We start from the raw sequence: 23,397 nt of genomic DNA on the forward strand, positions 1-23,397 counted from the left end.
TCTGACTCTGTCTTGTGAGCTACAAAGGGAATGAAAATATTGAAATAAATCCCTCCCTCCCCTGCCAAATAGACCTACCTTCTTCTGGTACTTTTCTGCCCGCAGCCCCTTCGGCGCTGCAGGGAGCGGGGCAGCGCGCCACCCCCGCCCCGCTGCCGGCCGCTCTCCGTGGGGAGAGAGCGCGGAGCCGGGGAAGGGGAGGGGGAAATGCCGCCCTGCTCCCATCGGCGCTACGGGCACGTCGCGGTCTCGGTGAGGGCAGCTCGGCACCTTTGCAGGCGATCCTTCCCATGAGGACGCAACAAGAAGAAAAACGGTCTCGAAAACTTCCACCGTAAAGGAAGCGTTCTCCTTCTTTCAACGGGCGAAAGTTGGCCATCGATAACACGAGTTTACTTAGGACATTTTTATGTGAGGCACCACTTCTCGTAGCTAAGTTATGTAAAGATTGTGTCCCAGTACAGGGTTGTAAAACTTACAGATAATTTACTTCATTCTCTTCCAATGTAAGGAACTCGCCGTACTACTTTCTAAGGGCTGAACAAATCCAAAGGTTTGAAAGTCAGATTTATTACTGTGTATTCTACTCTGTAACCTCAGCAGATTGCAGTAATTGTCTTGTGCGGATAACACAATAGTATTGATGCTTTCTAGATAGTAGTTACAGTGGAGAAAGTCTATTATCAGTTCACAAATCTATCAAAAAAGTCAGTGCAGTTACCCACTGAATGTCTACTGAACTTACATATTTTCAAAAAGTTTATGTTTTGGGGGGAGTTAACAAATTAGGTTAGATTTAGTGGTGATATATATATATATATATATATATATAAACATTTATTAACTTACTACTTCCTGGATTTACATTTGTTACCAAAATAGATCCACTACAGTAAAGCACCTTGATCTCAGCAGTGTAAAGTCAAAATCATTTATTGCTTAGGAGACATAAGACATGCCCAGTCTGAACTAATTCATTTAATTAACTCATAATATTGATCACTCTATACTGAAATACATATTGGATAAAATCAGGTTCTTACAGAAAATGTAATATTCCCTTTGTCTCCAGCGTGGCCCAGATTTCATTCAATGCATATACTACCAAAAAAAAATGCCATAATACAATATTTTGCAAAAAGTAAAATCTCAGTAGTCAATCTTTTCCAATCATCTTCTGATCTGTACATTTTTCAGTACTTCCATATATTCACATACTGAATATTGACCCAAAATACATTCAGTTAATAATACTTCAGTGTACTTCACATTTTGTGTCAGAGGCATAGTAACTACTTCATAACAAATCATGCAATAGGTTTTCAGCGCTACAATAGTGACAATGAATTATCCTCTAAACACACAGGCAACAGGAACCTTTCCATGGAAGCTTTTTCCAGTTTCTCTCTGCTTTTCCAGTTGTTTTAAAGAGTGCAGGAAAGTTATTATCACATTATTCCAGTGGAAAATATATATACGTTTTCCTTCACAACATGTTCACACTTTATTTTTTTTCAGCTTGCAAAACTCCAACAATAAAAGGTATCCTGTACTGAAAAGAAAGTGATACATTTTACAGAATGGAAAATTTGGAGAAATCACAATATCCTTGACTCAACAAAAGACTAAGGCATCTGTCTCACTTCAGGCACACATCAGTGGGACAGCTTAGCATACCAGGATCAATAACATGCTCAAGCAGTTTGTTACATGAAGGATGTCTTCCTGAAATCCATCTCCTCACCTGTAAAATGAAGATTTCCATGTGTCACCAGGACACTGGAAGATTATTTAATAATGGTAAGATTTCAAACACTATGATGAAGGAAGAGAGAAAAAAATTTATAACAGTGTGAAGTTAGAAGTCAGATACAATGGTGACAGGTGCTCTCTAGAAAATAATTTTATGCTCATTTCCTTCAAGATGAGATTCACTTCTCTGAATACTATAGGAAAGAAATGATCAATATTACAAAGCTACAGGACTGCTGACATGGCTGATCTCTTCCTAAAATCTATTTATGCAATTGATAGTTCAAAAATTGCATCCCTGAAAAGTATTGCAGACTGAAAAAAATTTAAATATGAAGGAATAATATGCCTAGATACAGCAAACAAAATAAATTACTACTTAATATATTTAACTTGATTTCCTTCTTTAAAAACAAGTCAGAATTTGTACGTGGATCATGAGAAGGATGAAATTGCATCCCAATTACACATTTGCAGTTGAGACAAGCCATCTTCTTTCCATTCCAACAGAAGTACATAATACAAGCAGATTTACTTGGGAAGAACCTAATTTCCTTGGTGACATGTCAGAAAGTGGCCGTTACCTGGGTGATCTGTTTGCCTCAGTTACTGCAAGATTCATCTATTCTGGACCTCTCTTTCTGGTTGTACACACAAGAGAAGTAACTCCCCTCAAAATAAGTCACTGACCTACTTTCAAAACTAATTTCTTCCCAAGGTGAGAGAAGTCTGAAGGCACTTGTTAGCATCCAGGACTCCATTTCTTCTGTGGGGCACTCCCATGCCCAAGTTTTGCAGAAGTGAATTTTGAGCTGCTTAAAGACCTCAGTGCTATACAGATGAAGAAACTATTTTTTGCTGCACTGGACTTGACTCATCAGTCACGGTTTCTTCTTAACACTCTCAGCCAAGCCGAAAGTGCTTTGAGAATGCTTCAGTCTTCTCTCTCATTGTACGCCAGTGTCCACTGTGTTTTCATGAGAACTAGCTAGCTGTTAGTCATCAAGCTGTACCCTACTCAGTAGGCTTCACAATACAGAAAGACAACACATCGTGCTTAAATTTACCATATTGCTAGATTCGCTAGCAACACAACGTGAACATAAAAGCTCAAGGTGGAGATTCAGATACGAAGTTTCACTAATCTAGGATTCCACATATAGTATTTAGAGGTAGGGAAAAATACAGGACTTTCAGAAAATATTGATGTGGCTTTTAGCTCTTACCAGATAACAGTCTTCTACCGACTATGTATTTTGGAGTTTGGGTTACAAAACCGATTTAGAGATGAACTTCAAAGCGGTGCATAAATATTAAATTCCACACATTCCTGCAAGATGGTAAGTATTATTCACATTATACAGATGGGGAAACTAAAGCAGTGCGAGTTTACTTGGGCAATTTTCCCAACTTTAGGAAGAAAAAGTAGTTACAGTGATCAGTACTCAGTAATACCTAGCTTTTTTTCTGCACTCAGTCTGAACTATACATCACTTGCCTAAATGCTGCAGTATAAAGTATAAAGGAATATTTTGTCTTTAATCGTGGTATTCTTTAGCACAATTTTCAAGCAATTTATTTAACAAATTACATAAAACACCTAAAATATGCTTTTGATTTAAAAAAATAGCCAAAAGGTTTTTCCTTGGGCTTTGCTCCAAAATTCACCCTTCAGCTAGGACTGAAGAAAAGCATGCATGCTTGTGCACATGCAAACAGGAATTCTAAGAGAAAATTAGAAACACATGAAAATAAGGATTGAGAGTGTTTTCTTAACTGCATTCTGGCTTCAGTACAGCAAAATTTTCATTGATTTACTAATGGGCAGCAATTTTTCTTGTGAAGGAATACATAGGCCTTATCTGCAATTAATTCCTCTGTTCCATTAGACCAATTATCATTCTACAGAAGTTCAGCCCATGGATGCAGGGTAGTGACTGCTCTGTCAGGGCAGCCCAGCTCTCTCTATAAAGCACAATTCTATTTCAGTCATAAGGCTATGCTGCTCTATGAGAAGAGCTTTTACAGAAAAAGTTTCAGTCAAGACAACTATTATTTTAGTAAAAGTCCAATTTTGAGACTATTTTATTGTGATTGCTAGATAAATAATCAAAATCAATACAATTTCTATGCTGATTCAGAATAATAAACATATGGAAGACAAACTACTTGAATTTCAAAATTTGTTTTTAAATTATTAACTCTGGACTGGAAGTTTCTTATCAAGTCTGCTATTCCATGAATGTTCCAGGGCCTTTGTAACTATATTAAAGATTTAATGTCACTTTACGTGATGTGAAGTCTGTTTTGCCCATCTGACTGTTATAAACACCAGCAGTCAGAAGGCAATTCTGAAAGCCTAATGAACATGCTCAAAGACTTTCTGACATTTCAATTAGGAATAAAAAAATAAACTAGATAGAATAACTGTCTAAAAAGACTAATAAGCTGAAATGCATAATTTAGAGTTTTGGAATTGACATCAGTTGCTCGACTTTCGAATCATTAGTAAAGTCATCTTCCAATTAGTCTTTGGAAGAGATACAAAAGGTTTTGAAGTAAACTTTAAAAACCACCATACATTATTTTCAAATATCTCTAAGACAGAATATTTGTGATAAAGAGAATTAATTATAAATATGGAATAATTGCATTATTGCTTTTTTGGCTATACAAGTTTTAATCCAACAACTTTCATATTTCAGTGGAGTAACTCCTCATAGATCAAATGAAAGGAAGCGTTTTATCCTTCAACTGTCTTCCCATCATATAACTTAGCTGTATGTTAATATTGATTTTTTCTACACCATAATTTCATGACAGTATTTTAAAAGTTAGAGACTATATTAGAACACAGGTCTTCAAAACACTAGAGGAATAACATTTACTTCATATTACAGTTCAGGCATAATGGAAGTCAAACAAAGTATTAATAGTGGTAATTGAATAAAGTTAATAAATTGAATAAAATTGAATGCTACCCCATAATTTTCTGTTAATTCTCCCCTAAAAATCAGAAGACAGAAAATACATATCTATTCATGAATTAGTCTATGATAATTTGGGGGTCAAGAATAGTACATAAATATTAACGATATTAAAGCAGCAAGTAATAAACACTGACATTCCAAATCAAATTATACAGCCATAATGAAAATGTATTAAGAAGCCTGCTTTATTACTTTCCTCATCTAGTTTCAGAATTGAAGTTCCTCAAATGCACGGTAAGGTCTTTAATACATTTCTAATTATAAAATGTATTGTTTCTTGAATAAAATTGCATGGTCCAACCAGGATGGAATATTGTCCTGAGCATCTAAACAATAAAGACTGATCTATCTAAGCTCATTAGATGTATCTATCTTTGTGTAATCCCATTAACTGTTCAGGTTCACCCGATTAATCCTGTTGAACGGTATTTTATTTCTAGGCTTGTTTCTCCTGATTGACATTTTCAAGGAAGCTTTACCAAAAGGCAGTTCTTCTATTGCCTCATAATTGTGCCTTTAGTTTGAATACCAAATTATTATTGTACTCAGGGATTCACTTCCTCTGCGAACCAGCTAATGAGGTGACTTACCCATGCTCTGTCATCACTTTAAACAAGCAGCCAGGACAATGAGTTATTCATGTAACTAATTATATATATTTTAGGACTTAATTCTGCTATTTTATGTTAGTATAATTTGTCTGTTATGCTACAGAAAACGTGTATTCTTGCTATAGCCAAATAAGGCCATTTTATGCATTATCTATTTATTGCACATACACAAAAAGCTTAATGTCCACAGCCATTTGATTTCCTGCTGCTTCTCTAGATATTCTTAAAGAATATGCCTATACATGAAAGATTATCAGCTCAACTAAGATTAATCTTTAATTAACGTTTTAATGCTTGTAATAAGTAAATCATTCTTCCTAATACTATACAGTCTTAGCATCAAAATATGAGATTTTAACATGTGTATACCACACAACTTTCTTGAAAATAGTAATATCACAATAAAAGTACATTTTGCAGAAACTGACATCTGTTTCAAAGGACAAACCTGGGTATTACCCAATTCTTCCAAAACTACTTGGGAAGAGACATTATAAGCCTTGTGAAAAAAAAACCAAAGTATATCGAAGTTACCTCTAACTTTCCAATAAAACCCAAGTTGCTGAGATTACTAACATATAAAGGCTGCAGAACTGACTAAAGTTTTGTATAATGTCGGCATACACAATTCAGCTGAAAGTTTGCCTCATCCTAAAGGTAGACTGGTAGGTGGTGCTTTTTACAGTCTAGCACTGTGATGTTAAATTTTATGTGATAAAGTCTAAAGATAAATGAATTATATAAGCTTTTATACCATTCTTATGAATTAGGGTAGAGTTTAAATTTAATAAACTAGTAACTTTTGCTGTTCAATCTAGTAAAAGCATAGTTTGGAATTCACATACTCTGAATGTCTTCGTCATGTGTTCGTTTCATATTTATTATATTCTCCTACCTTATGCAAGTACTTGCAAGAAGACATCTTACAAATTTTGAGGAATGACCTTAGATGTAATGCACTTTGATCTGCTACTAATACCACTAGTTGGCTGAAGGATTCCTAAAAATGCATTTGCTTCTGGGAAATGGGTGTGTTCAGGAATAAGGAAACTCAAAAAATCAGCATAAAATACTTTAATAACTGTTTTGGGGAACTAATATCCTAGAAAAAGAGGTAATCCACACAGAGAGATTTGTAGGATTGTTAACAAACCAGAAAGAAAGTATACTGACAAGGTGAGTAGTAGGTGATTAAATTTAACAGAGAATTGAGAGTGCCATTCATAGGGGTAGATCCACCTCCAGTCTTCACTGGGCAATTTGTGAACTACGTCATACAAGGAGTTAACAGGCTAGAAGCCTTGTTCCCATGTCACATAACACAGAGGCAATTTCATCCTTATCACTTTGGCATTTTGGGAGCCCTCATTCCTATTGCAGATGGATGGCTTCCAAATAGAAAACATAATTTCAGACAATGTTCAGGAAACCAAGGCGGGTTTGGTTATACAACACAGTGTTTAAAAGAGCCTGGCCCCTCGTGTGTCTTTTTAAAATTTAGTTCTTAAATTATGTTTTTCTCATTAAAAGCTACTGAACTGAAGTAGATTACAACATGTATTTAAACTTGGTTTATTGAATCCAACAAAAATAAAGTTGAATCTATTTTATAAAGAAAAGATAATTGGATTATTCAGATATTCCAATGTGCAACAAATTACTTTTTTGTTTGCTAGCTTTGATTAGCATTTGCTAACACACGTGAATTCTGGACACATAACAAAGGTCTTATTTTGCCCACTATTATGACAGTTTATAAAAAAAAAAAAAAAAAAGCTCAAGAATAAGCATCTGACAGTTCCTATGTTGAAGGATCCATCTTCTCCATCACTGAGACTACATTCTGTAATTTTACTTTTAAGAGGAATCCACTTTTTAGATTTAATTCCTTTGTAGTTCTGTTAATACATTGGCTTTTGCTGTGACTGTGCTTGTGTATGTGCTGTTTGTCATAGCAACATCCAGTTATACGACCAGCAGCATTTGATTGATACATAAATTCAACACAATTTCTTTGATACTTAGGAACATAAAAGATTCATGTGGTTTTGCCACATCACCTTTCTTTTTAGAAGTGCTAACAACAGAATGAAAAATAATCAGCATATTGCTATAAACAGTAGGTTTATGAAAAGGAAATATGTCCATTATCTCCCCAAATTATTCTGAAAGGTCATGAATAGTATTTCACACTGAATAGTAATTCACTGCAATTCTGATATAGCATTACATTAATAAATTAATTTAAAATGAAAATAATGTGAGAAAAGTCTTTTAGCACTGTAATAGCACCCATGTTTTAGCCTGGTAGGCACTTCAGTGCTTTACCAAAATCTATAAACGGTAAGTAAATAATAACCTACTGTTTTCTACAAAGTCAGGCTGGCTGATTAGGTGTTGAAAATGTGAAAGTATGGGAATACTTGTGGTTAATCTTAATAGTTATTCAGAAATTAGTATATATGAACAGGACTTTCCATGAAGGAAGCCAGACAATAACACTGCAAAAAGGGTAATCGTTATGTTACTATTTGCTCATGAAATGAAAAAAAGGACGTGAACTTTTACAGTATCTATTATTGTCTTATCCCCTAAAAGGGAACATTATTAAATTTACTATAAATTCTAAAAGTCCATATTTTTACAATCAATGTATAAAGTTCTAGTTCTAAAATTTTAAAGCAAAAAAATATTTGCCTTGTTCTATTAAGTGTTACATCAGTGCACATAGTTTCACAGCTCGTCCTGAACAACTCAATTTTTTGTAACCTTAAATACAACAGAGCCTTAGTAAAGTGTTCTTTCTTTTATAATAAAAACAAAATAAACTTCAGCTTCTGTTTTATATGCCAGTTGAGATTTTTTTTTCAGTAATTCCTTCCACATCTGTTCTGCAGCTTTCAGGTTTATAAAAGCAGTATCTCCCAATTTCCTTTCATCAAAGTATCCATATGCTGTGTTTTATAGACCATTGGTACACATTAACAGTGAGGCACTAATTACAATTTACTAATTACAAGGCTAAGAAAATAAATACATGTGGTTATGAGGCATCTAATACTGAAAATGCCGAACAACCTAACCAAAAATTCCTCGAAGTGTGATAATATACCAATATAATTACACCTGAAATTATCACAAAAGCTGTAAAAATAAAATTAAAGGAGGTAAAGGAAAAAAAGTAAATAACAAAGCTAAACACAAGCACCACCAGATTCTAAACTAATTACCTAAGATCACGTGCAGAAAAGTTGTCATCCAGATGATGACAGTAAAACTGTTGCTAAAGAACAAAATTGTTTGGGAAAGGGGCTGGTATGGGAAAAGCTTAATTAACCATTTGTCAAAAACAGAAATCTCTAGGATTTTTGAAGACGATACAGTATTAGCATCTCCTCCTGATTTCAAGCTTCTAAGTTGCTGGAGTGTTGTAAACGTCATTGGCTTCCCAGTGAGCAGTCCACTGATGGAAGCATTTGAGGGGACAGAGAGCATATAAAATGGATGATCTTCAAATCACATTAATCTTCACTATATGCAGGATTAGGAGTTTTGCATTGTCCTGACCAATCTGTAGTGCTGTATTCCTTTTTCTATGTGCTGTCACTGCACACCCAGTACTCCTGTCCCCTTGGGGGTACAAGCATAGTAGCCACCCTCACATCCACATCTGACATGACAGTCTAAGCACAACTGAGAAACTGCAGGTAGCCACTGTTCTTTACAACAAATTGTGTGTAAGCATGGTATGATCTATAAAAATTAGGGGGCCTAAAAATATCCATTCACCTCAAGAGAAAGATGAGGCTCTTATTTTCAGAAGAGCAGTGTAATCCTTCATGCTTCTGTCCAGAAGTTCCTAATGTGCTAAAAACTTTTCAATGGGAGAAATGAAATGGAAATAACACTTTTTTGTCAATTACCTACCTGGGACATATTTGTAAGTGTGCATACAAAAGAGCAAATCTGTCTTCTTACAAAAATTGATCAGTAGACCTGCAAATAAATGCTTTCAACCCTGAAATGAAGCTCTAAATATCCAATAAAAGGAGACAAAAGGCAAATTAGAAAAACATGCTACAAAATATCTGTGGACATTACAAAACTTGGGAAGACTAAAGAGTCCTCTAGAAAATTTAGAATAGCTGAATCAAATTGGCAAGTATAATCCTTTCAAGGAAACAGTATATAAAAGTTTGCTGATCACAACCCTGACATCTAGAGAACTACAGGCTAACATAAAGTAGCATACATTACCTCAAAACCAGGCTTTTCAGGTTTCAATAAAGGCATGCTAAAGAAACAGAACTGTGGGTTTAACACTGTTTTTTCTATTTTCTTCCATGCTAACCCTGGGATAGAAGTTGTAATCTGAAGCAAGCAGCACACCGTCAAGGGTATTCTTACATAATCAGCAGAGAACAAACTGTTCATTCTCTTCCTTCAATCTGTACCCAATCAAACAGACAGGGTTCATCAGGACAGTTTTGCTACAGAGGAGGCTCAGTGTTTCAATTACTTTAAAAGCAAAAACATTTTTACTTGCAGGAATAAATAAAATCTTGTCGGTGCAGTTCTTTATAAAGACAATTAAGAAAGGGCTTAACATTTTCTCTGGGAGGCAAATTAACCTGATGCTGCTGTTGTACATCCCTGATGAGTAGTAAATAAGGGCAGAAGGAGGGACAGGGGTATTTGACAGACTTTTCTACACTCGAAAATGACCTTGTCTTCAGACTACCCAAATTACTTTTTTTATTGCTTTCTAATTTACCATCCCTTTTCTCTAAGTCCTAAGCTTGCTTCTGGATCCAAATAAAGAGGATCTGGTGATCCTCTCTGATGAGAGGCTGCATGCTGCACCACCACCTCTGGACAAGACTTTTCCTGCCTCCATGTGCAAATTCCTGGAAGGAGAAAGAGCAAACACAGGAAAACTGAAAAGATAACAGACTCTGATCTTTTCTCCCTGGCATTACAGGGTGGTGGTACATGGAATCAAGAGGCTTGTGGCCAGCCACAAGCAGTGATGGCTTTTTAGACTTTGCTGCCCTAGAGCAAATATTAACATTTTGAAATGGTTATGAAGCCTTACAAATGTTGTGTTGATTACAACAAAGCCTTGAAGCTAGAAATGAGGTGACATTAGTGTTTTAAGACAAGAATATTTTGTGTCTCAGCATGGAAATTCTTGAACAAGATCAGTCAATAGACAAAAAAAATACCACAAGGAATAATTCACTAGGAAACTCCAGTCCCTGAAAATACATCTCTAAGCTTAAGCAGATTGTCACCCAGTGAGCCCAGCCTTCCCACATGATCCCCACCAAATTTCAGCAGTGCTTTACCCTCAAGTCTGAACAGAGAGACAGGGTCTGGGTATCTGTTTTCCAGGACTAGGGAGGGGAAGGGTTTAAGGTGGGTTCCTGCCCAGCCCTTGTTGAGTTGCTTTTCTACCTAAAATAGGAAGGAGGCATGCCTAGTACAATCTATGCTCATAGCAGAGCACCTTGGCCTGGGATTCAGCCAGAGTGAATGCTGAAAGGACAGAGAATGGTTTTCCCGACAAAGGTAAAAAGCAGACACCAAGACTGGTTGAGTGCCTGGAGTGAATGTAGCATGCATGGGTCACTTGCTCATGCCCTACCTGCCCCAGTCAGCGCAACACAAGCTTGGGGGCATCAGCTATCTTCCCACTGAAGCCGTAGCTTTCATTCTTTCCCCTTAGGACCTTGTTGGCTACCTCTGTCCCTCCCCATTGCAGGGAGGGGGTGCATGTTCCACTCTCCAGCAGGATGGCTCTGTAGAGTCTGAACCTCTTGCAAGGTAGACGTTGGACTGCATGGCAGTGCCCATCACAAGCATTGGTATAACTGAGGATCTGCTAGTGTCCACTTAAAAGAGAGACTCAGCCCTAAGCCAACTCCCTCCTTTGGGGAGCGGCAGATGTGTGGAGGCAGATCTTTCACCTTGCTCACATTTTCCCTTAGAAAAGCCCGACAAAAAAATACTTCCCCAACCAAATGCTGGTGTAGCAAATCACTTGCAAATAAATCTGCTCACCCCATTTCCTCCTCTTCCTTGTTGAGCTTATCAGCATCACTCATTTTTGCCCCTCTCATTTGCTGTTGGCAGAGCCCTGTCCTATTTTACAATCCCTCCATCCAGAGAGGATTCTGACACGATGGCCCCATCCCTGAAAGACGTGTCCTGTGTCCATCAGGGCTGCCCAGCTGGGAGAGGGAAGGATGTGGGGACATGGGACCAGCAGCATGGATCAGTGACAGATTTGTCAGTCTCCTGCAAACACTGTTCAGATGTTGCATTTGGTATGACAAATAACACACATGAGGTTCCTCTGAAGTCCTCTGTTGTTGTTATCTCAAAGTCCAGCAGAGCTCAAAGCTGTTGCTGTTATCTCAAATGAAGGCTGTGGTCACGGATTGGGTGCATTAAAAGCATCCCTAGGATCTGTAAGAAGCTGCATCATTCCCACAGGCAGGGGTCAAAAATGTGGCTTCAGAGCTGCCTGGGAAATGGGGGTTTCTATCAAGCAAGTGGAGAAGCCCTCACAGGTTCTGGTGAATGGTCTGGAGCACGTGTCATATGAGGAGCAGCTGAGGGAACTGGGGTTGTTTAGCCTGGAGAAGAGGCGGCTGAGTGGAGACCTCACTGCCCTCTACAGCTGCCTGAAATGAGGTTGCGGAGAGCTGGGGATGAGCCTCTTTAACCAAGTAATAAGCGATAGGACAAGAAGGAATGGCCTCAAGTTGGGGCAGGGAAGGTTTAGACTAGATATTAGGAAGCATTTCTTTACAGAACGGGTTGTTAGGCGTTGGAATGTGCTGCCCAAGGAGGTGGTGGAGTCCCCATCCCTGGAGGTGTTCCAGAGTAGGGTCGACAGCGCTGAGGGATATGGTGTAGTTGGGAACTGTCAGTGTTAGGTTAAGGGTTGGACTGGATGATCTTCAGTGTCTTTTCAAACCTAGATGATTCTGTGATTTTCCCCCACATATTTGCTTTCTCCTTTCTCTTCCCCTGCCCCCCAACCCCACCCCCCACACCCCCCCAAGTGAATGTGAGATACAGGAGGTTGTCCTCTAAAGCTGGGTCAAGATGATTTATGATAGACACTTACATTAAAATTTACAAGTTCTTCTGATGCAGGAAATACGGTTAATCTGTAAATTTTACAGTTTGCATAGGTTAAAAAAATTATGTCTTTTTCACACATTCATTCTCTGAAAATACAACATAGCCTAACTGCGGATGACACCATAAATTGAAATTAGCCACCTTTATTACAGCTTAAGAACTAATGAACCACAGGGAAATACAGCTATGTGGTTCTGGCAAGTAAAGCAGAATAGTGAGATGAATGACATGAGCAAACCAGGCTTCTGGGATAGAAGAGGCTACCTTACTATTTGTAGTCTTCTAGGAGATTTCAGATTGTAGTATTTCTTTATTGCTCTTCTTTTTTAATAATGAAGAAAATGTTTTGTATACAGCAAGAGTAAAGAACATCAGCCAAGTGTTTTCATATGGACTTCCTATGTATGTTACTAGAAATAGTAGAACATAGAGCCTTACTCATTTTATATAAAGATGATGTTTAGTAAAATTGAACACACATCTATACAAGGCATTGGTTGGTATGAAATATTTCTGGTAAAGTGAAAAAAACAATATTACTTTTTAAAAGCATACAGCTTTTTGCTTCACTTCCTGACCAAAATTCAATAGTGACTGACCAGTTTTTATGGTAACAAAAAGAAATGTTTGTTTTATGAAATAAATTACAAATGGGAAGGTGGAAAGTAAATATTAATATCTGATTCATGGTGGACTGTATATGAAATAAATGTGATTTGCCACATAGCCTTTCCAAACAATATTTTAAAAGGCTTTTCTCTCCTTTAACATCATTTAGCTTCCCAAAAACTCTCCAGTACAATCTATCAAATAGAACACCACCTACCATTGCCAGCTAACACCAGGAAAAATTTCCTCCAGCCAACCTTCCAGTGGAAAACAAGTTGACAAGTATTTTTTCTAGTTTGCTGTAGTATTTAAATGTATCATCTCCTCCCTTTCTAATATTTCCCTCCCTTAAATTAAGGTGAAGTTGGAACAACTGTTGCCAACTATTCTCAACTCTACCAGGCTTCAAGCATGGTGCATCTTTGCTCAAGAGCTTGCACGACTTCTCCATTTAAAAGGCTGGTCTGACTGAAGAGGGTCTTGCAGCACACCTGGTCCTGTCCATACCCCTGTGCTGTGGTGACCAGAGCAACGGAGTTACTGGGAAACCCTGGCATTGAAAATATTTGAAAATATTTGACAGTAGGACCCTGGGGATGAGGTGCTAGAAGATGTATAGGGCCTCCCTGCCTCAGCACCTACACCAAGAACCTGCTTAATAACTATGTAGGGGTCTCACCCCAGCCCCAAAATAAAAATCAGAGAGTGGAACAGAAAATATTTTTGTAAATCCCCCAAAGAGAAGAAAAACAGGGGACAATAGTTACAACATGCCGATCAACTGCTAAGATAGGGTGTGCTCTATTTCTGTGCAAAATTAGAACTATTAGCCTAAATTCATCCTAACTCACCACAAATTATCCCAAAGAATTTAATAGCAAGAATGCATTTGTCATCCCCTTTTTTTGGTTTGGATTTTTGGGGTTTTTTTAAAGAAGGCTTAGGACATATGCTAGATGTACAGACTGTATCATATCTAGCAACATAATTACTTATGTTTAATTTCATTACAACATTCCCTCCCAATTCACTGACATTCACATGAAGGCGGCAGGCCCACTCTCCCCTTATTTTCTCAACTGAGAGCTTTGGGGCAACACAGAGCTCACAGAATTTCAGAGAGAACTGCTAAAGTTGCCCTGTACAGAATGTTTTTCTCCGAGAAGGGGTGCAGGATGCAGTTTAAAACCTCAGAGGAGAGTTTAAAAGATTATTCAGGGGGTTGCTGAGCAGCATTCTATATTATCTTTGAAGTGCCACAATAGCATTTGGACTGCTATTTAAATGTCAATATTTAAATTGTGTACATCACACTGTAGTAATACTTTAATTGCCGAAAACTAAGGATTTGGATTTTTAACAGGATTTAATGTTACATATTAAAGAATTTTGAAAGATAGCCCCACCTACTGACAGAACAGTCACAGTACAAAGTAAAAATTAAAGAACTTCATACTCACTGACCAGAAAACAGGGGTTTTCTTTCCCTCTTTCAAACAGACTCCAGAATCACTTTATACCAGCAGGGCAAGAGCTCTCATTTTCCCTTTGCTCAGTACATAAGCTCAGATGACAAAGTAGTTTCTCATTATCCTGTCCAGGATTTATTGCTACTTGAAAGGAAAAAATGTAGGAACTTCATTCAGTAGTGTCAGAAAATAAATACAAATACAAAGCTAATTGAAGAATCAAAATAATCAACTGAAATCTATTTAAATGGTTCAGCTGCATATCGTATCTCATGCACTGCTTCCCATGCTCAGAATTGTAAGAATACTTTATCAATAATGAGAAGTGCAAGTTATACCCTAAGTATTTTGCAACTTTAGTGAAGTTTGTTTCCCAAGTAATAATGGGAATGCTTTTTCTTCTGAAATTTTGATTCCTACTCCTTTTCCTTTTTTTTTTTTTTTTGTAGTGGGCAGACATAATTCTAGAGAATTTTGTTTCAAAAGTTATATTTAGTAATAGCCCTCATCTCTTCATGTTATGTCACTATCCATTTGTAAATAAGGAAGATTTTAACACTGTCTATCCAAAAAGCTCTTTCCCCGTTCCCTTAAAGCTTAACATTCTATATATTATATATTCGTAGTTGTTCCAAACCTACAGAACTGCCAAGAGAAAGTTGCAAGGTTTCTCCACAAAATTCTTTCATAATTAGTTTTCTCCTGCCTATGCCTGGCACAGTGAGCTCTCTTGGAAGTACTTTGCTTTTTCCTTTACTTTAGAGCCTGAGAAACAGATGGTATCAAACCATCCTACAGTAAGGGGTTTTTTTGAGCATATAAGGTGAAGAAGAGTGCGCTGGATAGAGAAGCTAACACTGCTAGTAATTCCCCACTATGTAACTCATCTTCCCTCATCTATTTTTCCCCTCTACAATGCTAAATCAAGGCACACCCAGAAATAAAGATTCACTACGTGCACAAAGCTCTCAAGCAGGCCAATACCCTTGTCCACCTTGTTATCATCTTCTCTTACAAATCAAGACAGCACTGCAGGACAAAGCACTGTTATATGGATAATAAAAAAATTACTACAATCTTTTTGTAGTATTTAACAATGGTGGTGGTTTTGCAAATGAGATAATCAGGGTTTTTTTTTCCTCCTTTTCCTCTTTGGTGAAAAGCTAATTTAATTACTGAAAGACTAGATAATGGGAAGCACTGGAGTGAATTAAGTATCAGTGACAGAAGGGACAAGACTTGAATTCAAATGATAACATATAGAAATAAAATTTAAAAATAATCAAAAACCACACAAAACCAAATTGAAAATTTAACTTTACTGACCAGTCAGTGCCACAGTGTTTCCAGTTAAGAAATTGCTATATGGAAACTGATAGAGATTCTTTTCATCCCTAGCTTGCTGCAAGGCATAAAAAGTAATGCAGCATGCTAGTAGAGGCATATGTTCATATTTAACAGGGACTGTTTGATTAACAGTTCTTTCATAAAGCTTTTACAATCACTACATTCAAATATGTTCTATTAAATCAATGCAAAACCAGAGATTAATTCTTCAGGTTCATTTTATTAGCAATGATGAATATAAATCTCTTATGAAAATATTCTTAACATTTCAATATATAAGAATTGCCTATAAAAATATACTACTACATAACAAAGCCAGTAACTTCTACAAAACATATCATTCAACATATATTTAACAATATATAGGACATCATAAAAATCCTTTCATTAATGCTGAGGGTATTTTTAACCCCTTTTTGTCAAACAATAACTCACATAATATAGGAAATCACTCATTCTGATATACAGAAGCGTTATCAGCATAGAAGTCTATGTATGTTCCACCCTGAAGTTACCTGCACCTGCAGGATCATAAAGCCACAACTTTTCTTTGGATGGACAGGCAGTTATGACCACAAAAACATTCTGTTGTTAACTGCAATGTCCTGCTGAAGTCAGTGTTGCACATCTGCTGCCAGCACTGCCAACTCTGAATCCATGCAGGGAGAGAGATCATGCTTCTACTACCCTCATGGGACTGATGCCCACAGATGACTGACCCTGCCATGGTTAGAAAACAGACTCTTCCCAGTTAACTGCTGCTAGCTAGCAAGGAAATAACTTTTTAAAGACACTGCCTCTCTAGAAATAAATTTTCTTCTAACAGCTAGCTCTTGATTAAAAGCTCAAGGAAGAGAAAATACTGCAGGCGGGGAAGTGTTTATACTAAATTATGATGAAGGGTAGTATTACCCATCTTGCCATTATCAACTACAGGAAGAGCCATCTTAAAACAGTTTTTGGAACTGGGAAAGAGACTAGTTTCACGTATTTCACCAATGCTGTTACACTGAGGTTACTTCATGCAGGGTGTTAGACAAATGCAGGAAATGAATTTTACTTATGTAGACTGCCCTTGTCTACACAATGAACTTGTCAAATTTGTAGTGTGGATTATGTAGAGAGCTTTTGGAGCTCCAACCTGCATGATTCTATGACAACCAACTTAACCTGAAAGAAACTGGCTATGGCACAGTGACAGTACACAGCTTTTTCAGCCATCAGTTTTATATAGAAAAGTCAGATACATAAGGCTTTAAGGCTATAAAGTCCCACTGAAGACAACAGATGATTACAGTGTTTTGCATAGTAAAGAACATGAGAAACGTGCTTGTGACACATCAGTAACAACTAAATCTTTTTACCCTGTGTTTATGTGCAAAACAACCAATAATTAATTATTACTCTATTCAGGACCCACTAAAACCTGTATATTGAATTAATACGTTGAAATTCAAGAGAAATTTAACATTATAGCATAGCAACTGCAATGCAACAGTATTTCATCATATTACAAAGGACTTCCTATTAGAAAAGTACATTTATGGAACTTAAAAATACTCTAAAGATCACAACAGGACACTACAGGCAATGAACTTTATTAATATATTTCTGACTCAAAGCTCAGAAAAATATTTGACCCTGAGAAACTTGCTGTATTTAAACTTAAAAAGCTAAAAAAGATGTCAAAAGTAAAACTCTATCCAATGAAAGAAAAAGAAAAAAAAAAAAATCAGAATCTGAAAGAATCAAGGTTTAGCCAGTTTCATTTCAGATTCTCAAACTGTTAAGCTCTGGAAGAAAAAAAAAATTGACCACCCTGACAGGAATTCTCAGAAATATTTTGTTTAAAAAACCCCAACATTTTAGGGTATCCATACTTTTGTATAATTTCATTCTCTTCAAGGCTTCCAACTAAAATTTAGGTTTTCACCTGCATTTGAAGAAAAATTTAAAAATTGAGGTGGTTGAAAAAGCTTAAAGCTTAAATGTTTTTCAAATCATCTACAAAAGCTAGTTACAGAAGCCAGCTTGTCATGCTTTATGACTAGAGAAGCTCTAGCCATGTCCTTCATTCTCACACCAGTTAAACAAATCTCTAAAAGATGCATCAAAATCAAAATAATGTTCAAAAAATTACAATGTTCTCCAACATAGGAAATTCTTTAGAGGATTATTTTAACTACTTAAATATTTAGGAAGGTTTAGGACAGCAGCAAGAAATAAGTAGATGGAGCCCATAAGGAAACCCTATAGGTTTGGACAACAAAAAAAAAAAATCTGGGGTTTTTGGCACTACAGGTATGGAAATATATTGGAAGAGTTTCTGCAAGAACTTGAGAGAAAGAGTAGCAATCACTGTATTAGGTTGTTGACTTCAGCTTATTTTCTGCACTTACTTACATGTTAAGGGCAAGAAAACAGTCCTTTCTTCAGTAGTCTGTTCTCTACTGAGTGTAAACAAAATTCATTGAAATCACATGACCTAAAGATTTTTTTATATAAAGTTTCCACATTATTTTTATTCTGTACTGACAAAGCAGCATTCCTATGCTGTAATTTAAACTATTATCTAATTCCCCTTCCTAATGTTTTCACACTGTCATCAAGTGCAGGCTACTCTGCTTTTGCCCTAACAAGCTTACTAAAAGATTATGTAGCTGGATCTGCTCCCAGGGCCAGCTCACCACACCACCACATAAGCATAAGCACTGAGACAACAGGAGGAACCAGGACTAGCTGACAGTCCAAGTTTACATCAATCTGAGCTGCTTTGGAACCACACCTTTATAAGCGTCAATTCAAACACATGTATATTAAACATGAACTGAAGCAGTAAAAAATGAAGTCTACCTTCCTTCCCACCCCTGAAAGCTGCTGCTCAATGGCAGTGATGGCTGAGAAGCAGAAGAAACAATCCCAGTTTACAATTTCAAGTATTAAGTGAAATGGATGCCAAACTGGAATTTTATTACATTGCGCTTTAAAGAGATGAGAAAGCAGTTTCACACTACTCCTGACCTTGTCAGCAGTAGAACTTCAGCCTTCAGGAGAAGCAGAGCACAGACAGCTATAAGCAGGAATTGATTCTACCACTCAAGTGGAATCTGCTCCAGTCCATAAACATACATGGATTCAGGGTGCTGGTTTACATACAGAATCTTGCACAAAGCTGGCTCCTGACATCCAGATGCATCCCAAAGTACTACACATGTTCCAGTCCTTCGGGATTCAAGTCCCCTAGATCCGCTCTGCCAGAATGCAATGCTTATTGGTGAAATAAAAGATGTATGACTAGACATCTATAAATCAAAGTAAGAAAACACCTGCTCCCTTCAATGATTCTGAAAAAGAAAAACAAAACAGCCAAGTCTACAGAACACAGTATTCTCCTTTAGAAAAACACTGGAGTAAATAACTGAAAAACACCTCACAATAAGATCCGAGTTACTATTTACTTTAAGCACTACTGAGACAAGACCCAAAAGTACATAAGACTCCATCTGGAAAAATCCCCCTACCTGATACTAAACATATACTCCTTTGCAAACATGAAAGACACTAAGATCAATAACAGAAGCCTTTTATCTTAGCATCTGTTGCTATCAAAATAAAGCCTATAAAAGTGGGAAGATGTGCAAGAGAAGTGCAGATTTAAGAGGGTCAGCTGGAGAAACAGGGCTGAAGCTGCCCACTAGCACTGCCTGATGTAGCATGGATGCCTCCATGTCATGAGATGTGTATGCATAGCTCCACCCTCTTGCCAAGCTCTCCTCAAACCTGTTCTGTAGCATCTCTGCTATGATCTTGGCCAACCTGCATTTTCTGTGAAACTGCAATTACTCTGCAGTCTTGTAAATTCTTATAAATTGGGCAATCGCTTTATTGTAGATCCTCCTAAATTTATGAAGGCCAAGAAGACTTAAAACTTGGTCTCATAAAAAAACTTCTGTACAAAAGAATCTAAACAAAAGGTTTATAAGCAGCATTTAAAATAACCTATATTAAATACCTAAAAAATATAATCTTTTGCATAGAATAAAGAAAAGTGCAGCTACACCATAACATTCCTTACCACAAGAAATGGCTAATTTATGAGTGGTATACAATGAATTGTTGTCTCTCATCACTGAGACTGCAGCAACTAAATGCATGTTTCTTGAGAAAAATCACATATTGAAAAAAGGGATGAGGTTGTTTCACTGTATCTGTAAAGCAAGTGCAAGCATTTAAAATTCTTTTTAAAAGAAAGCAAACCTGATAGGTAATTTTCACAAGTTAATTTTCACTGGATATTACTTGGAAAGATGAAATAGCCTTTGTTCTTTCAGAATCCAAATTCAAAATAAAAAAAAAAAAAAAAAAAAAGCTTGTAAATGTGCAAGCTTCATCTGTTCTGTAAGAGCTGGATGTTTATAGTATTACAACCCTTCATTCCGTCCTAACTTTTGTACTGCAATCCCTCTGGTAATCAAGCACAGAATAGTATTAAATAAGCCTGGGAAACTAATTTCCACTGCTCAGAAGAATAAAGAAAGAGTCCGAGAACTGGAGAAGCAGGAATTTTACGAAAGTAAAAGCCAAAAAAACTCTTTTCCACTTCTGATAGGAAGCAAGCAACTTTTAAATATCTATTTCTCGTATTTGCATGCCTAAATGTAAGAGCAGCATATACCTAATCAGTTGTTAAAACATATTCAATTTTGCTTTTTTTTAAAAAGTCAACTTACTTCATTGGATATAACTTGGTACTATGATTTGATAAGTGAGATCTTTAAAATAAATAAAAATAAATATTGTATATATATTTCAAGATTGATTGTTTCTATAATGAATTAGTGTCTGTATTGTTAGATTTCATTTTGTTTAGCTTTTTTCAAGCTTTGTCGCCACTTACGAATGGCAGTTCCAGAACTACTAGCTACTACACAAAGGGCACCACCCACAGTCCACCAGGTTGGTAGATGATTCAGAAAAAGAATTTGTAAAATAAAAGCAAACACCACATCCATTGTTTTCATTATGGCTACAGGTCCAGCTTTCTCTATCTGTAATGCTTTTGTGAGAAATATCTGACCCCCCAACCCTAACAAGCCTATTAATATTAGAAGAACCCTATCTTTACCACAGTATGGTAAACGCCATTCATTCATAACAAACAATGCTATAACACATCCAATTAAACCAATGACTGCATAATACCAAATTGACAAAAAATAATGCACAGATTTTCCAACCTTCCTTAGTATAACAAAAGTCGAAGCTCCAGATATTGTGCTTGTAATTGCTGCTATAGTTCCTTTAAGGTGATCTGTGTAACTTCCTTCAATCCCCGTAACATTTGACCCAAACAGAAACGGTGGTCTGGCAATAAGAACCACTCCAGTGATTGCAAAGAGGGTAAACAGAAGATCCCAAATACTGTATTTCTCTTTGAGAAAGATCCATGCCAGCAACGATGTAAAAACAGGACTGCTAAAAGTTATAACAGTGGCATCAGCTAATGGCATGACTTGGAAAGCATAGTAGAGAAGAATCATTGCACTGGAGCCAAGGAATCCTCAGAAGAAAAGAAAAATTCTTTTACCTTTTGGTCCCAAAAACCCTGTTCTGAAAAACAAAAATGTCACATTAATGTCACTGGCTTGCTTATTTCATGACCAACATCCAATCACATTTAAATGTACACACCCTTTTAGATGAGGGATTTACCTCAAATATCAAAATATTCTTAACTGCCTGATCACAGACCAGTTTATTCCTATCACCACCCCCCAATCACATTCAGAGTCCAGAACTTGTTCTTCTAACTCTTATTTTTTTTGCTTGCAAAAAAAACTAAAGAGTATCTACAAATTACCTTCTATTTTTTAAGAACACCACTTCATGGAAGATCAATACATTTGATACAAACTCTGCAGAAACTTCTATAATTCAGGGAGTCAAAGATTTTCAGTTTTCTGAATTGCATTAAGAAACTATCAACTAATCCAAAACAATGCAGTTATGCAACTGAAGTCTTGATTAAAATAATATTGCAATCTGATTTGAGTAATCATTCTAGATCTGTTTTTATGAAATAACTTTTGCTACACTTACTTGTAGTATATTAAACCAGGAAGAACAAATGCCATTTGGAAAACACATCGAAACGCACTCACTTCCACTGAATGTACATCTTCTATTTTTTTAAGAAATAAAGAGGCCACTGAGAAAAGGAAGGCAGACAGTACAGTATAAAACAGACCAAGTCCTGGACACGCAGCTTTCTTCTTTGTTCCTGCAATAGATAAAATTCCAGTTAATAATGATCTACTAAAGATTTCTCAGGTCAAGAGGTTCTACATACTGTAGTGCTCCATACATTTGTAGCTGTTCTTGTGATAGAGGACAGGGGAAGCAATGGAAACAAATGCAAATACTACAGGTATTTACTAGACAAACCTTGAAAATATGTTTCACACACCACCACGGGTCTCCTTTTTTTTTTTTAAAATAGGAGATAAGAGATGAACCCTAACACTTTGGATACAAAGCTTCTCACAGTTTCATGCAAGTTATTAGGCTTTACTTCCTGGAGGCAGTAGTCTAGCTTGGGCAATTCACTGCAGGACTAGTTTATGATTCTGACGATTGACCAAGGACCAATAAATACAGCTGACTGCAGAATGGTCCATGGTCAGATTCTGAAACACTGAAACTTAGTACCTTGAAAATAATTTGATTATTAATTTAATTAAGGTTCATAAGCAATGATTTAATTTCCTTTCTCACAAATACACATGTTAACATTGTGTACAGAACCTCACCTTTGTTAGACCCCATGTTTATTTTGCAGGTAAACCACCCTAAATTTGACCTAGGCCTCCAGAAGTTTTATATATTTTTATCTTGGTGTAAGAATCCAAGTATTTTCTTCAAATAAGCATCAAATATACATTTAAGTGACTAATTTTAAAACATCACAAGCTTGCTTAAAGCACCGATACCCATCACAGTTCCATGAAGACCTTAGTTTATGCTTATTTATCAAACTTTCTCTTCCTGAAGTAGTTTCCCAAGTCTAATGGTTTCTATTCAAGCTTCCACATTGCCTCAGGCTCTCTTCAGTAACATACTCTTCCTCCTCCCACTCATCTTCTCCACCCTCAACTATTAAAAAAAAAAAAAAGGGGGGGGGGGGGGGGAGACACCACTTCTTCTGCATATCACTGAGATAATGCAACAGAAGTTGATTTGTTGTTATTGCTGTTGGAAAGATAATGGGATACATCTTTTTGATCACAGTAACATTTTCTTCTGTCTTTAACTTGCTCTCAGAGAAGAGATGCAACACCTCAAATTCCTTTTGCATGTTTTGTACATGGATTGTACGGTTTCAGAAATCCATGTTGGAGCCTTTCATAAGCAGTAGTAATTAAGTTTCTCAAGGAAATTTTTTTCTAGGTTAATAATTTTTTGCAC

At 36.6% G+C, this 23,397-nt stretch overlaps 1 protein-coding gene and 1 long non-coding RNA gene across 2 annotated transcripts; both read right to left on the reverse strand.

Annotated features, from left to right (window-relative positions):
• Positions 1–902: 902 nt before the first annotated feature.
• Positions 903–9,711, reverse strand: LOC113481455. Its single transcript, XR_003398684.1, has 3 exons — positions 9,611–9,711; positions 9,281–9,384; positions 903–1,552 (listed from the first exon to the last, which is right to left on the reverse strand). It is a non-coding gene; the product is annotated as an uncharacterized LOC113481455 (long non-coding RNA).
• A 6,223-nt stretch (positions 9,712–15,934) lies between these two features.
• SLC35G1 (solute carrier family 35 member G1) lies at positions 15,935–22,758 on the reverse strand. The gene is given in 3 exon segments (XM_026851489.1): positions 15,935–21,543; positions 22,033–22,258; positions 22,743–22,758. Coding segments are annotated over 3 exon segments (1,002 nt in total). The 3' UTR covers positions 15,935–20,783.
• Between the last annotated feature and the right edge of the window lie 639 nt (positions 22,759–23,397).

Source organism: Athene cunicularia (assembly GCF_003259725.1).
Source record: "Athene cunicularia isolate RWA chromosome 6 unlocalized genomic scaffold, athCun1 chr6_part1, whole genome shotgun sequence".
In the NCBI taxonomy this organism is placed as follows: domain Eukaryota; kingdom Metazoa; phylum Chordata; class Aves; order Strigiformes; family Strigidae; genus Athene; species Athene cunicularia.